General features: G+C 45.6%; 1 protein-coding gene across 2 annotated transcripts in view; it reads left to right on the top strand.

Annotated features, from left to right (window-relative positions):
• The window catches only part of FNDC3A (fibronectin type III domain containing 3A), a 1256364-nt gene that overhangs the window by 1152878 nt on the left and 88557 nt on the right, over nt 1-14929 (top strand). For both annotated transcript variants that reach the window (XM_078657339.1, XM_078657340.1), the window contains one exon: nt 10131-10297. In XM_078657339.1, coding sequence (XP_078513465.1) covers nt 10131-10297 — 167 coding nt within the window. The remainder of the gene's footprint in view (nt 1-10130; nt 10298-14929) is intronic.

Below are 14929 nucleotides of genomic sequence, written 5' to 3' on the forward strand. Positions count from 1 at the left end.
ACTCACCTATCACCAGATGCCGCTGTGAATTGACAATTCCATATGGTCTTGGCATAGAGGATGCACACATTCAATAGAATGCTACAAAACAGGCTGCGTCTGTGAAATAACCGGCCCAGTTGAACTCAGCCGTGGTCCGTGCAGGTAAAAGAGGCGGGCCGGGTAAGTAGGGATTTCGTGGGACGATGCAGAAGGAAAATTAAATAAATAATTAATTTTCCCTCCGCATCGTCCCTCGGAATGCCCCCTCAGATGGCCCCACCGCTGTTACCTGCATGGACAGCGGTTGATTAAACTACTCGCCGAATACGTGCACATCACAAGGCTCCAGTGTTGGTAGTGTTTGTGGAAAGACCAATGGCTAAAAGAACATTTGGTCCTAGAGCACGAGCACAACTTATATGCAGGGTCCAGCGTGGAGTATGCTAGAGCAACAGCAAGTCCAATCTGAACTGGCAGTGAATCTGTAGATCAGCAGGCACTGGCCATATCTAATGAATGAGTCTCATGCATGATGTCGTTTGTACTGTCTTATCCTTATAACGCCAGGTGGTACGAATGGGACGAGGAGAGAGTGTAGGAGAGGGTGTGGAGAAATTGGCACCCTGATGCACATTCTTTGGCATTGTATGGCGATACGTTTCTTTTGGGCGAAGATTCATGAGGACTGGGAGCAGTTTTGGGCGCTGTGATACGACCAGAGGCCCGAAGATGTCTGTTGAATGTCTGGGAGCCTACAGACCTAAATGATTACCAGAAGCAATGGGTGACGCTGGCGTACATGGTGGCCAAACGGAATATAGCTCAGCTTTGGGGAGCCAGTCAACCTCCCCGAGTCATCAAGTGGGCAGAAGATCTAGACTGGTGTATGTTTAGAGAGAGATCGGTCTATGTGGCCAGGGGTTGTCCGAAGAAGTGGGGAAAGTTGTGGGGGCGTGGAATAGCCACCGAGGAGAGATCTGTGACCCACCTGCACCAGGAATGGAAATGGAAGCGCGGGAATCCCCATGATCCGAGTGTTGTATATTGTAACATGTGATTCTGTAACTTGACACAATGACCCATGTGATGAAGACTGGATGTGATCACCTGCGATTTGTTTCCTTTTTGTATTGTCCCTTTTTTGTTTCCTTAATAAAAAGAGTTAAAAATTTTTTTTTAAAACATCTGTTTGTAATTAACAGATGGTTCCTGCTCGCTCCCACAACGGAAACAGGCGCAGGCCAGGCCCCCTCCTCTCTCCCCTCCCCCTGCTACCTCGTCCTCTCCTCGTCCACGCTGATTGTAGTGAAAAACTGACAAAGGTCATGCATGATAAAACTTTCTTTTCAACAAGTTACTACATCTAATGTCAGAGCGTGACCTACTTTTAATCATGATATGAACAATTTAACATGTATTTCAAAAGATAGACGTTTCATTTTTCATGTTTGCCCTACTGGGCTGTGTGACGTAAATAAGTGTCAGTGCTTCTTAGGAATGCTGGATAATTCTCGCATCATTATCATCCTGTGTCCACAGGTGTACAGTGTTGTGCCAGGCAGCAATGAGGTGGGGCGTAGTCCGTTTAGTGCCCGGTGGTTGCCTCAGGGTTTGGATGCAGAAGCCAGACCTATCTTGGAATCCCTCAAAAGCGTCCTGGCGCAAGAACAGCTTCAGGCCACTAGGAGAAAGGGTCTGCTGGCTGAACAGTTGTGCATTCGGGTTCTGATAGATACATCTGCCATGTGGATTCCTCACCTTGTGAATATCCCCCTTGCGTCAGCAACGTTCGGAAATTTTCTTCGTAGTACGCCGACGTGGGCGACGTCACAGGAGCACGGCATCGCGCGCGAATCCGTCTGACGTCACCGACCCCATATCAGGCCCACGCCGGCGTGATGACGTCAGTTCCCTTTTTTCCGCGTCTTCGACGCTAACGGTTTTCGGGATCTTCTGCGATACTTAGTATCTAGCTTATTTAATTGCCATTGTTTCTCTTTTTCGATTTGCTTCTTCATCGGAGATGTCGTCGAGGAAGACAGGTTTTAAGCAATGTAGGTCATGTGCCCGCATGATGTCTATCACTGACCCACATAAGGATTGTTTGTGGTGTCTTGGTTCAGATCACGACGTCAAGAACTGTAGTTCCTGTTTTAAAATGAACCCAAAGGCGCTTCGTGAGCGTGAAGCTAAACTACTTCTCGCGAAAGTAAAACAGGATACTGGAAGATATTCGAGGTCGACGTCGAGATGCTCGAAGTCGAAGCAAAGGTCTCGATCGAAGTCGAGATCGGCGTCGAGATCCAGAGCGGGTTCGAGATCTGGAGAGGAGTCGAGATCTAAAGCGAAGTCAAGATCCAGAGAAAGATCTAGGTCTAGATCTAAGTCGGCTTCAGGTCACGCTTCGAGCTCCTCGAGGAGAAAAAGTCTCACAAACACCGTAAGGACTTTGTCTCTCCTTCTCCTGCTTTGTCAATCGAAGGCTCTCCGACTCCGGAACCAGAACCGGATCCGGTATCCTCACATCCTTCGGAGCATGAAGAGGAAGAAGAGGTGATTCCTCAGACTCCGGCTCCTATAGACACTCCTGTAGACCCAGAAGGTCAGAGTGAGAATGTGTCGGAACGACCTCCGTTGGAACATCCGGTAGGTCCGTACCCTCCCTTTCCTGGTCCTGGTCAGGATCCCTCGCATTTTCTCAATGCGATGTTTGGAGTATATTCCAGGGCGATGTACCCCGCTGGAGCACCTGTTGGTCCCATGGGTCCATTATCATACAATTTGGGCATTCCTCAGTCGTACGCCCCGGCTCCATTTATGCCTTTTATGCCGGCGCCTCTTCCACCTTGGCTCGGTACGGCTCCACCGAGGTCTTCGACTCCGCATGCGGCTTCGCCGACTCCGGATCGACCTCGTAGTCGGGATCGAGGTACCACACCTGTCCATGATTCTCGTCCTACTGCTCCGGCTCCTCGATCGACGTCGGAACCGGCTCCGTCGGAGTCGTTACCGAATCCGTTGACTTCGATTCGATTGGAGTGGTCGAGACGAAGAGCTCAGCGTCTTCTCGAACAAAGGGAAGATGAAAGTTCAGATGTGGAAGAAGGCGAACTTCCTGATCATGATGATGATTTCGATGAACTTCGAGATGCTAGTGGTCTGGAGCTCTCTCCTGAGTGGGGTCTGCCTTCGACTTCGGATGCTCCGTCTAGGGATGTGGCACCCTACCACGTGGTTATTAGGAAGGCTGCTGATCTTCTCAACTTGAAGCTGCCCACGGTTGAGTACAAGCCCAACATCCTCACTGAAGTCTTGCACTCTCCCTCTTCCATTGTTGAACCTACACTGCCATTCACTGATGCCTTGACGGATCCAATAAAAGAGATTTGGAAGAGACCATTATCTGCTCCTGCAGTTTCGAGAGCTATTGCAAGGCGCTATAGGGTGGCTCCTGATGACCCTGCATTCCTTTCTTCACATCCCTCTCCAGAAAGTCTTGTGGTGCAGGCGGCTTGCTCTAACAGGGCTGCAGGCTCTTTCCCTCAAGTGCCAGCTGACAAGGAATCAAAGAAATTAGATCAGTCTGCGAAGAAGACTTTCTCTTCTGGGAGCATGGCTCTTAAGTCAACAAATGCTACTTGCCTTTTAGGAAGGTATGTGCATGCACTGATGGACTCAGTGAAGCAATTGTCACCTAAACTTCCTGAGGAAGATAGGAAGAACTTTAATGAGGTGATCTCTGACACTCAAGCTGCTGCGCGCATGGTCATTCAGAGCGGCATGGACACTGTGGATTCTGTTGCCAGAATTATGGGTTCCTCTATTGCGACCAGGAGGGCCGCATGGTTAAAGTCCTCGGATTTCTCTGCGGATGTGCAGTCTACATTGCTGGACTTACCTTTTGAAGGAACTGGCCTTTTTGGTAAAAAGGCTGATGTAGCCTTGGAAAGGTTTAAGGACAGCCGTGCCACTGCAAGATCTTTGGATCTCCAGATGAGAGGGTCGACGACTAGAAAATTCAGAGGATTTGGTAGATCTTCTTTTCGTCCCTTCAAGCAAGGTCAACAACAACAACAACAGCAGCAGCAGCAGAACCCTCTATATAAGTCCTATAGAGGTAGACAGAAGGGTCGTGGACGTGGACGTCAAGTCTCCTCTTCCTCCACTTCCTCCAATAATGCCCAACCCCGACCCGCATCAGCAAAGCAGCCCTAGATCCACCATTCTGGATCATGTAGGGCCAGTAGGGGGTCGGCTTACTCATTTTCTACGAGATTGGGAATCAGTTACATCAGATCTTTGGGTTCTCAATCTCGTAGAGAATGGGTATGCACTTCCTTTTCAGGAGTTCCCTCCCAATTACCCTCCTTGCCAAGGTTATTGTTTGGAGGACCACCTGCTTCTCCTGCAGGAGGAAGTCCTGGCACTGTTTCGAAAGGGTGCAATAGAGGTGGTTCCAGAGCAGGAGAGGGGTCAAGGGTGCTACTCCCGGTATTTCTTGATTCCCAAGAAGGATGGCAGGCTTCGGCCGATCCTGGATCTCAGGATTTTGAACTTCTATCTCAAACAGGAGAAGTTCAAAATGCTCACCCTTGCTTAGGTTCTTCTGGCGCTGATGGAAGAAGACTGGATGGTGTTGATCGACTTGCAGGATGCGTATTTTCACATCCCAATCCTGAAGTCGCACAGGAAGTATCTCAGTTTTACGGTGGGATCGCAGCACTACCAGTTTGCGGTCCTTCCCTTTGGACTTACTACTGCGCCTCGAGTTTTCACCAAGGTGATGGCAGTGGTGGCTGCGCATCTCAGAAGGTCAGGGATTCCTGTATTCCCCTATCTGGACGACTGGCTGATCAAAGCGGAGTCGCCGGAGAAGGTGCTCCATCATCTGCAAGAGACAACTCAGTTGTTGCACAGATTGGGTTTTTCGATAAACGTACCCAGATCTCACCTGGTGCCCTCCCAGCGCAACCTGTTCATAGGTGCGGTACTGGACACTACTGTATGTCGTGCTTTCCCTCCACCTCAAAGGATTCGCGACATTCAGGAGATGATTCCTTTATTCTATGGAATGGAGCGGTTGTTCCGGTCCTGAAGGTCCTTCGTCTGCTCGGTCTGATGGCTTCTTGCATTCTGTTGGTCAGTCATGCACGCTGGCACATGAGGGCACTCCAGTGGTGCCTCCGCAGGCAGTGGTATCAGCACAACGGAGATCTCAGGGAGTCGGTGAAGATCTCCAGAGAAGCTGCAGCGGATCTGTCTTGGTGGGGCGTGGAGGGCAATCTGTCGCAAGGAAAGCCTTTTCAACTGCCTCCATCAATGGCCACAGTGATAACGGATGCATCCACTCTCGGGTGGGGTGCTCATCTGGGAGACCTGGAGGTCAAGGGTTTTTGGTCTCCGGAAGAAAGGTTGTTTCACATCAACCTTCTGGAATTGAGGGCGATACGTTTGGCGCTCAAGGCCTTCCTCCCTTCCCTTCGCGGTCGTTCGGTTCAAGTCCTGACGGACAACACGACTGCGATGTGGTACATCAACAAGCAGGGAGGAGTAGGGTCGCAGTGTCTCTGCAGAGAGGCTCTGCGTCTCTGGTCCTGGGTTCAGGACCATCAGATTTGTCTGGTGGCAAATCATCTGGCCGGAGTTCTGAACGTTCGTGCAGACAGTCTCAGTCGGCAGCTCTCTGCCGACCACGAGTGGAGGCTTCACCCGGAGGTTGTTCACGACATCTTTCGGATGTGGGGGACTCCTCGGGTGGATCTATTCGCCACTCGCGAGAATGCGCACTGCCTGTCATTCTGCAGTCTCCAGTATCCGATGCAAGGAGCATTGGGGGACGCGTTTCAGTTGAGTTGGGGAGATCAACTCCTTTACGCGTTTCCTCCCATACCTTTGATTCCTCGGGTTCTGAGGAAGATTCGTCAAGACCGGGCCCAAGTCATATTGGTCGCTCCGGATTGGCCAAGAAGGGTGTGGTATTCGGACCTACTCCACCTCTCCTCTCACCCGCCGCTCCGTCTCCCTCACAGGGCAGACCTCCTCTCTCAGATGGAGGGGCAGGTTCTACACCCCCACCTCCAGACATTACACCTTCATGCCTGGAGATTGAACGGGGCAACTTGAGTTCTTTTTCTCTCCCTCACGAGGTGGTGGATGTCATTCTCTCTGCCAGGCGTGACACCACTAAGTCCATTTACTCCTATAGGTGGTCAAAATTTGTTTCTTGGTGCAGGGAGAGAGATGTTGACCCTTTGAAGGCTCATTTATCTAATATTTTACAATTTGCCCTTTATCTGGCGCAGCAAGGTTTGGCTGTGGCCACGGTCAAGGGGTATCTTTCAGCCTTATCGGCGTTTCTATGTTTGCCGGATCAGCCGTCTCTCTTTAAATCTCCGGTGGTTTTAAGATTCTTGAGGGGTCTCATAAATATGTTCCCTCCTACTCCTTTTGTTGTTCCTCATTGGGATTTGAATCTTGTGCTGACCTTCTTAATGGGTTCTCCCTTCGAACCCTTGCACAAGTGTCCATTGAGGCTTCTCTCTTTTAAAACTATCTTCCTCGTTGCAATCACTTCGGCAAGGAGGGTAAGTGAGCTTCAAGCTCTAAGTTCCAAACCCCCATTCCTGACCATTCATGCTGAAAGGATGGTTCTTAGGACCAGGGCTGCTTTTCTGCCTAAGGTGGTGACTCCTTTCCATCTTGGGCAGTCCATTACCCTTCCTACCTTCTATCCTCCCCCTCACCCGTCTAAGGAGGAAGAGAGACTGCATCGCCTGGACCCTAAGAGGGCGGTGTCTTTCTATCTGGACAGGACTAAGGACTTCCGGATGGACGACCAGCTGTTTGTTGGCTTTGCTGGCTGCAAGAAGGGCAGAGCGGTGCGCAAGCGCACTCTTTCCAGGTGGATAATCCTGTGCATCAAAATCTGCTACTCACTTGCGGGTAAGGACCCTCCTGAGGGTATTAGAGCTCGTTCAACTAGAGCAAAGTCTGCAACATCTGCTTTGTCTAGGGGTGTACCTGTTGAGGATATTTGCAGGGCCGCGACTTGGGCCTCCCTCCACACTTTCGCGAAGCATTACTGCTTGGATACCGAGGTGAGGAGGGATGGCCACTTCGCGCGCTCTGTCCTCCAAGATTTCCTGGTGTAGCAGAGTGGACACCCTCCTCCGGGAGTGGGGACTGCTGTGGGAATCTATTCACAAGGTGAGGAATCCACACGGCAGATGTATCTATCAGAAGAACAAGTTACTTACCTTCGGTAATGCTTTTTCTGGTAGATACTATATCTGCCTGTGGATTCCTCACTGACCCACCCGCCTCCCCGTTGTCCACTCTGCTATACCTGGTCTTTCTGTATATATGGTTTATACTATTGTATTGATTTTGTTCTATATGTACTGTGTACATTGTATATTTGCATATTTGCTATCGTTGGTCCGTCCGTGTGCCTCGAAGGCACGGAAAAAAGGGCGGAACTGACGTCATCACGCCGGCGTGGGCCTGATATGGGGTCGGTGACGTCAGACGGAGTCGCGCGCGATGCCGTGCTCCTGTGACGTCGCCCACGTCGGCGTACTACGAAGAAAATTTCCGAACGTTGCTGACGCATGGGGGATATTCACAAGGTGAGGAATCCACAGGCAGATATAGTATCTACCAGAAAAAGCGTTACCGAAGGTAAGTAACTTGTTCATTGGGGACATTTCAGACTCGCTTTACAGGACAGAAAGAGCGGGGGCAGCGCCACAGTGAGCACTTCATTGTCGACTGCCTGCTGTCTGTCATGCAGATTATAATCAACAGCACAGGAAGAGCTTCTGGACAGACCGGGTCCTGATAGAAGATATGTTGTAACACACCTAACTCCTGGCTACCCTGCTGACAAGTTTGATCTTGGGCAGCACATTCTTTATTTTCGTGGTGATAGTTATAACTGGGCTGTACTAAACGTTCTGGCAGACGTAAAAATGTATTGTACATAAAGTTTATCACATTTTGTCCTTCTGTCAAAGCCTTTTTATGCTGGTCTCCACGACGTGATTTTCATCATGGTTGTCTGCTTTCACTGTGGTTTGGTCGCTGGCGTCTTAGTGCCTGGTGTGACCGAAATCCAGTCGCATTAGCCTCTGCTGAAATGTCTGAGTAGGTTCTGTGTATGCTGCAGAGTTTGCGTGTGGAATCTCTGGAGTCAGGCTGCACCGCTCATCTTCAGAGCATGTTAAAAAGATCCCCTTTAAGGCGCACACGGTAACATCTATCGTTTCAACTCAAAGTCATAATGTGGTGTCAGGTGCGCATCGTATTACTTATTATGCGTGATAATATTGAGGTTGATAAAAGTTGAATTTCGATTTTTTTTCTTCTTTTTTTACAATTTCCCGAAGGTTTGTCTGTTTTTCTGTGCTTGAAGAATATTAGTTTGAGGCGCTCTGAAAAATCTAGAAATGTGCAAGTTGTTGCTATGTCGAATACGTAGTTAAACACGCAATTTTAATAATCGCCTATGACAAAAACGGTTTTCACAATGCAGTTTGTCTTTGAAAATCATTCCATGTGAGGTCAACGGAAGAGCGCATCGCAATCTACATATGAGGTTTATTTGAATTATCATTTGCAATACTTAAGACCATAAATTAATCATATGTGTTATTTCTTTTGTGGGAAATGCTTTTTTCAAGTGCCTGGAAAGATAAAACCTACAACTAATGTCGTGGTGTTCGAGCAGTAGCAACATTTGTAGCGCCTTCTGCGAACTGAAAAGCCACTTGGCACTTAACGTGAGTTAACAGTTGTCACGTTTCTGGGTCGTGGGGGTATGCGTGTGGGGTAGTCGTGGTTACAGATGATAGAGCTCAATGGTAGACAGCGCTATAATGCAGGCAGACACCTGTGTTTGATATGCGGAAGTGCAGGTTAAAATTCTAGATAACTCCGCTCTTCAACCTCCTAGCGTCGGACTCGGTACAAGCGAGATGCATTGACAGAAAATCAGTATCTTGTCGTGCGCCTTGCAACCTCGCGCTAACCGCTGGTCTGATTTTAATTACGGTGTCAGTGGAAATAAGAACCAACTTAAATGCACACACCGTTTAAAAATCAGGCAGTGCATCTAGCACGTAAGCATTCTTTACATCGGCAGTCACCTTTCAAATCATATATTTTATGCACTGTGCTGATATTTCAAGCCACACCTCAGAATTCTGTGCAGCCGCAAACATTCTTTCAGCAGAGTGACACAAGTTCAGTCTGATTAACATGGACTTTGCCCATATGATGCATATTTGATGGATAGTGTGCAAAATAAAATAATTATTTTGTCCAGAAATATGAGAAATGTATGAAGCGTTATAAATCATGTTACGTTTTTTATGCTCTTAGCCTAGATAGTTCACAGAATTATACCATTTCATGTTTTGCCTATTTATTTATTTCGGGAGTTTCATAAAGCGCTTAGTGCCGCTTTCAGTGTACTTTAGAGCACTGCAAGTGAGTCAAGCCCGGATATTGATTTGAAGCAGGTAGTGAACGACCAATTTGTCAGGGGGCATGGGGTCCATCTTTCAGGACAGATTTCTGTGGCACAGCAAAATACCCCGGCCAGGACTGTGAGGTGTAACTCTGGACTAAGGTAACAAAAATGCTTCTGACACTTTTTTATTATAACTTCTCAGCATGCTGCACAGCAGTCACACTTCTCTCGGCATTGCTTAATGGCATTGACAAAGTCAATATATCTAGCTAAACACTTATAAGGTCCCAAAGGCGAGACCTTTTGGCTATGCCAATGCTTATTATATAATATCGTTGGCCAGTTGTATTGGTTTTATTAGAGTTGCATTCAATTCATGGCTTTTATTGTATTATAAGCGATACACGTCACAATCTCTATGTTCTTATGTGTTCCTGAATCCGTTCCATGTAGATCAATACAATTCTTGACAAATGGTATTACAGGAAAGTAAGCTTTCCTTATCTGATTCTTTCTATTTTACAGTGATATGTTGTCTGATAATGATCCTTTGTATATATACATAAATGTTAGAGTAGCACCATTAAGTATTTATTCTGCTCCTCTCTTTTCAAAGCAAACATCATGATTTTCTGTAGGAAGTGACATTACATGACAACGTATTTCTCATTTTCAGATTTCTCTCAATATATAGAGGCCCATGTCATACATACAAAGTGCAGAGGCTCAATGAGTCTACCTCTTATACGTTTCGGATTCAGGCATGTAATGAAGCCGGTGAAGGACCGTTTTCTCAAGATTATACATTCACTACTCCCAGATCTCTTCCATCTGCCCCAAAAGGTAAGGAAATCAGTGGTTACAAGTTTGTATTTTTAATTTTACTGCAAATAGAAGGGCATAGGATTTCTATATGTAAGGATGAATTCGTTTTATGATTGGAAGTTTATGAAAACATATGCGCAGCATAAACCTAACCGCATGAATAGCAGAATTCACTATCGCTGCAACAATGAAGATAAAATAATTAGGCACCGCCACAGTTAAACATTATACTGTGAATAGTGTGGGTAAGTTAGTACCGTTTTGACATACACAGATAATGGTGCTCATTAACCAGGTGGGTATGCACGGATCAGTTTTGAGGGTTTTTCTAAAGCTGTAAAGTTGATAGTGAGATTTCTTTCATCTGACAATTTCAGATTGTAGGGAACAGCTGTAGGAGGATCGTTTTGCTGTTTTGATAATTTCGGTGAGTGGGACATGCATACAATCAGGGCATATAAATGGACAGAATGTTTAGAGTGTCTTCTTTGGCATTAATCCTAATTGAAGCATTTACGGCTTCGGCTTGGTTGTATTAGTACTGTTAGTCTGGAGTGGTGAAAGTGTTCTGTACCCTCATTATTTTGTGAAACTGACAGAATCCTCGGTGACATTGTTCTCAGGGGGAATAGTCCTTTACGTTAGTAGTCTGTATGAATATGCTCATTAAATAGCACCTACAAATTACCTCTGTAATAACTACTCAGTTGTTGCATCTCTAAATCAGTTTGAAACATGTTATTTTTTTAATCTCTTTTTATTGAGGATAGCTTCACACTATACAAACATATCTTTACATAAGCATCATGGAACAGGTCAACATCGGAACACTCGGTTCAAAGCCAAAGCTCATACCTTTTTCTGTTAATAACCTGTCTGGCCAATATTACTCATGTTGTCCAATGCTTTTCACCTTTGGGGGCTCACAGACACCCCCCTGTTTCCCATATCTGTGACCCCTTCCTGGGACACCCTCTGGATTCATACTTTGTTCACTCCATTAACATGCACCAGACAATGTCTCTCTTCCATGCCACAGTTGCTGGTGTTCCTGGGCTCCCGATAATCTGGCACTGTTCCTCTTGGCGACCATTGTTCCCATTGTCACCCATGTTCTTTCTTTGGTATTCATGTCCCTAGGCCCCCAAATATTCAATAGGCACAGCTTCATGTTGAGTTCTATGTTGACTCCCATCACCTTCCCCATACACTTCATCAGCTCAGACCAATATTTTTTAATATGCGCACATTCCCAGACAACATGGGCAAAGTACCCTCCTTGCCACACCGCCTCCTGCACCCATAGTCACTCCTATAGCCCATCTTCACCAATGCTCGGCCAGTCAGATTAGTTGTGTGGAGTATTTGTAATTGTACCAACCTCAATCTGGAGGAAATAGCAATCTCCCTGGGAGAGGACAAGGCCTCCATCCATCCCTCATCCTCCATATCCGCTACATCATGCTCCCAAATGACGCAGAGTTGTAGGAGGCGGTCAGGCATATTATTGATTAGTTTCTTATATGTCATGGAGATGGACTCACTCAACATGTATTCATCCAGGATTCTATCCACGAGTGGAGAGAACTCTGGAAGCTGCTCCCCTCTGGTAATAACAGTTCGTAGTGCAAGTTTTACCTGTAGATATCTGAGGTGCTTTGCACCTGCCATGTTGTATTTGGTCTGTAGCTGTGCGAAGGGAACTACATCACCGACTTTATATAGACCAATCATATCCCTAAATTGTTTTTGCCTGCTTGATTTCTAGATTGCTTGATAAAATTGATAGAGAATGTAGCAGCACATGTTGTTTTTAAACAAAACAAATGAGAAATCATCAAGCTTTGAGAAGCTTTGAATGATACACTAGAAAATATCTTAGTGTCTCAAGTATACCTTGCAGTACTGATTGTATGCAAATATTGCTCTTCCATTTGTTCTTGAAAAGTACACTCATCATCTACAAAAGATGCTTGGAACTTCAGGACATCTACTCTGTGCGTTCACCTGTACTTTCCAATACAAATGGCTAATGGTTTCTGACATTTAAACTTAAATACTAACATGAGTGCAACTAGGTTGACTTCAGTTTGAGATGTGAAATCTTAATGCTCCTATGAATCTGTCCCTCAACAAAACCACTGTATATGTTGCCAATTCGTTTCTATTTTTCCCACTGATTTGGGCATTAGTGGCTAGGCAGGTCGGATGTTTGCTGCAAGAATTGCTGTTTCGTTTCAAATGTATTGAGGTTTTTTTACTGTACTCCGACAAATTTGACATCTAGTAAACTGAAATAAGCATGCTGTACTATTTACTATAACAAATATTTACTATAACAAACACCATGCTCTCTCTAATGCAGGAGTATCTTATATGTCTTTATTGACAATACTGATACAATCAATAAAGAAAGTCAAAACAATTGTTTATAATAAAATACAATGTGACATGATGTCCATTGTGTTAGGATACATTTTGGCCGTGGTAGACCACTGAAAAATGTAATAACAACACTGATCAGTCGTTGTGAAGCCCATTTACTGATGCAATGACTGCAACAATCGGAGACCTGACAACATGGCTAACTCCCGGTGGAGCTGCTAGACAGCTATAGAGGAGATCGGCCATGGTTTACCCCCTCAAACTCACCTACCAAGCCGGACATTGGGCACAGTTCTCCTTGTCTCCCGGGTGCGTGTCCTTCCTCCCCCTCCCTCCGACGAACTACTGTAACATTTTTTTTTTATCTGTGTTTTTACTATGCTCTTGTAACGGACTTAATTTGTATATTGTAACTCAATGTTCCTCTTGAAAAGCGCTCTTGATACCTCCGGGTCTAGCCAGCGCCTTATAAAACTCTTCAAATAAATAAACAAACACATAGCCACAACAGTAAGCATTAGATTTTCCAAATCTAGTTCTCCAAATATTAATGCTTTGTCTGACTTTCTCATTTCACATCGTAAGACTGCTGTCCCAGGCAAATACCACAAACCCTTATCCTCACAGGCACAAACCCCCTTTGCACATCACTGATTCTCTGGTGCCTGGACGGACGTAGTAATTATGATCCAGAATCCCAGGTGAAGTAAATGAGTATTAATTTGATAAGTACAGTAGCCACACTACTGGCTTGAGCAGGCCTGCCAACAACTGGCGAAGAATGGCCAATTACTGGGATTCTACATTCAGCAGCAGGAAGGTGCCAAGACAAAATGTTTGGAAAAGACATAAAAAGGGTGAAATGCAAAATAATGAATATATAACACACCTCACCCTTTATAAGCAGTACACATCAATAAATATGCCTGGGACAGTTTATAAGAATCAGAAAAAACAGAGACCCTAGTAAAACTGAGATATTTTACACTTAATTCCTTAGTCTTGTTGGCGTAAACGGGTTTCTTCCTGTCAGTTGGCTCTGGATGCAACTGACTTTTCACTCATGGAAGGTACATTTAATATACCACCATTATCACCCTTTGCATTTAATTCAGACCTCTCCTCATTCAACCATAAATTCTACAACAGACAACTTATCTTCCTCCTCCAATTTTTACCAGGAAGCCCCTTCCGAATTCAAAGTTCGTATCTCAGTGAAGCTTCTATTGCATTTAGCCATTCTTCTAACATTCCAGACTCTTACAGCTTTGAGTAACAACACTCTTTGAGTTTACTCTCACCACTTTTTTTGGCTTTCACAATTTGGACCCACCCTTAGAAACAAAACCATGTTTTAAAATTCTCATGCAGTCTCCCACTTCAAAATCTGGCACAGTTACCTTCTACTTGTACTCATATAATTCCTTTGCCTTTCCCTGCTTAAGAGACTTTCTATTTAACACTTTCATAATCCATGTGTGGTGTGTGGTGTGATACGATACAGTCAATATTTGTCTTGCAGAACTTCTTTTCAATCTATATCATGACTACATGCCCACATGATATCATCCTTCAAGACTCCATTAACCCTCTCAACTTGCCTATTAAATTGGGGAAGGAATACTATTGTTTTAACATGACGTGTGCCACACATGCTGAGAAGCCTTTCTATTTCATGAGACGCAATTTGAACTCCATTTTCAGTAAATAAAACTTCACGATAACCAACTCTTGCAACACCTTCCTTGAACACTTTGGAAACAGCAGTGGGGGGGCCTGTGCCACAAACTTGACTTCAAGCTACTCTGAGTGACAATCAACATTTTTGCATAATGGACTTAAATGGGTAACATATAAAAGGGCCAAGATACCTCAAAGTCCACCTTCTCCCAGGGTTGCTTGGCCACTTCACCAGATTCACAGGTGCAGGTGCCAACATCAACTTTTTTGTATCCTTTGAAAAAAAGGGTTGTACACAGGATCTACAGCCGACGCGTTTCGTCCTCAAGGGACTTCTTCAGGGCAAGAAAATCACTAACGATGACATCCCTGGATCATCTCACGTAGTTAAAGGATGCTTGAATTTATCCATGCAGTTATGTAGTGGACCAGTGGCATCACGTTTTTCGGGCACCTGTCCGTTTACGGATTTCTGTCCCGACAGATCACTTGGTCAAGGTCGACTATAACCGAGTCCCACCCGTAATATAAGGTTTTAGATATTGTATGTTCGTAGCCACATCCGAAAATCAGGATAATGATCCA

Source organism: Lissotriton helveticus, chromosome 8 (assembly GCF_964261635.1).
Source record: "Lissotriton helveticus chromosome 8, aLisHel1.1, whole genome shotgun sequence".
In the NCBI taxonomy this organism is placed as follows: Eukaryota; Metazoa; Chordata; class Amphibia; order Caudata; family Salamandridae; genus Lissotriton; species Lissotriton helveticus.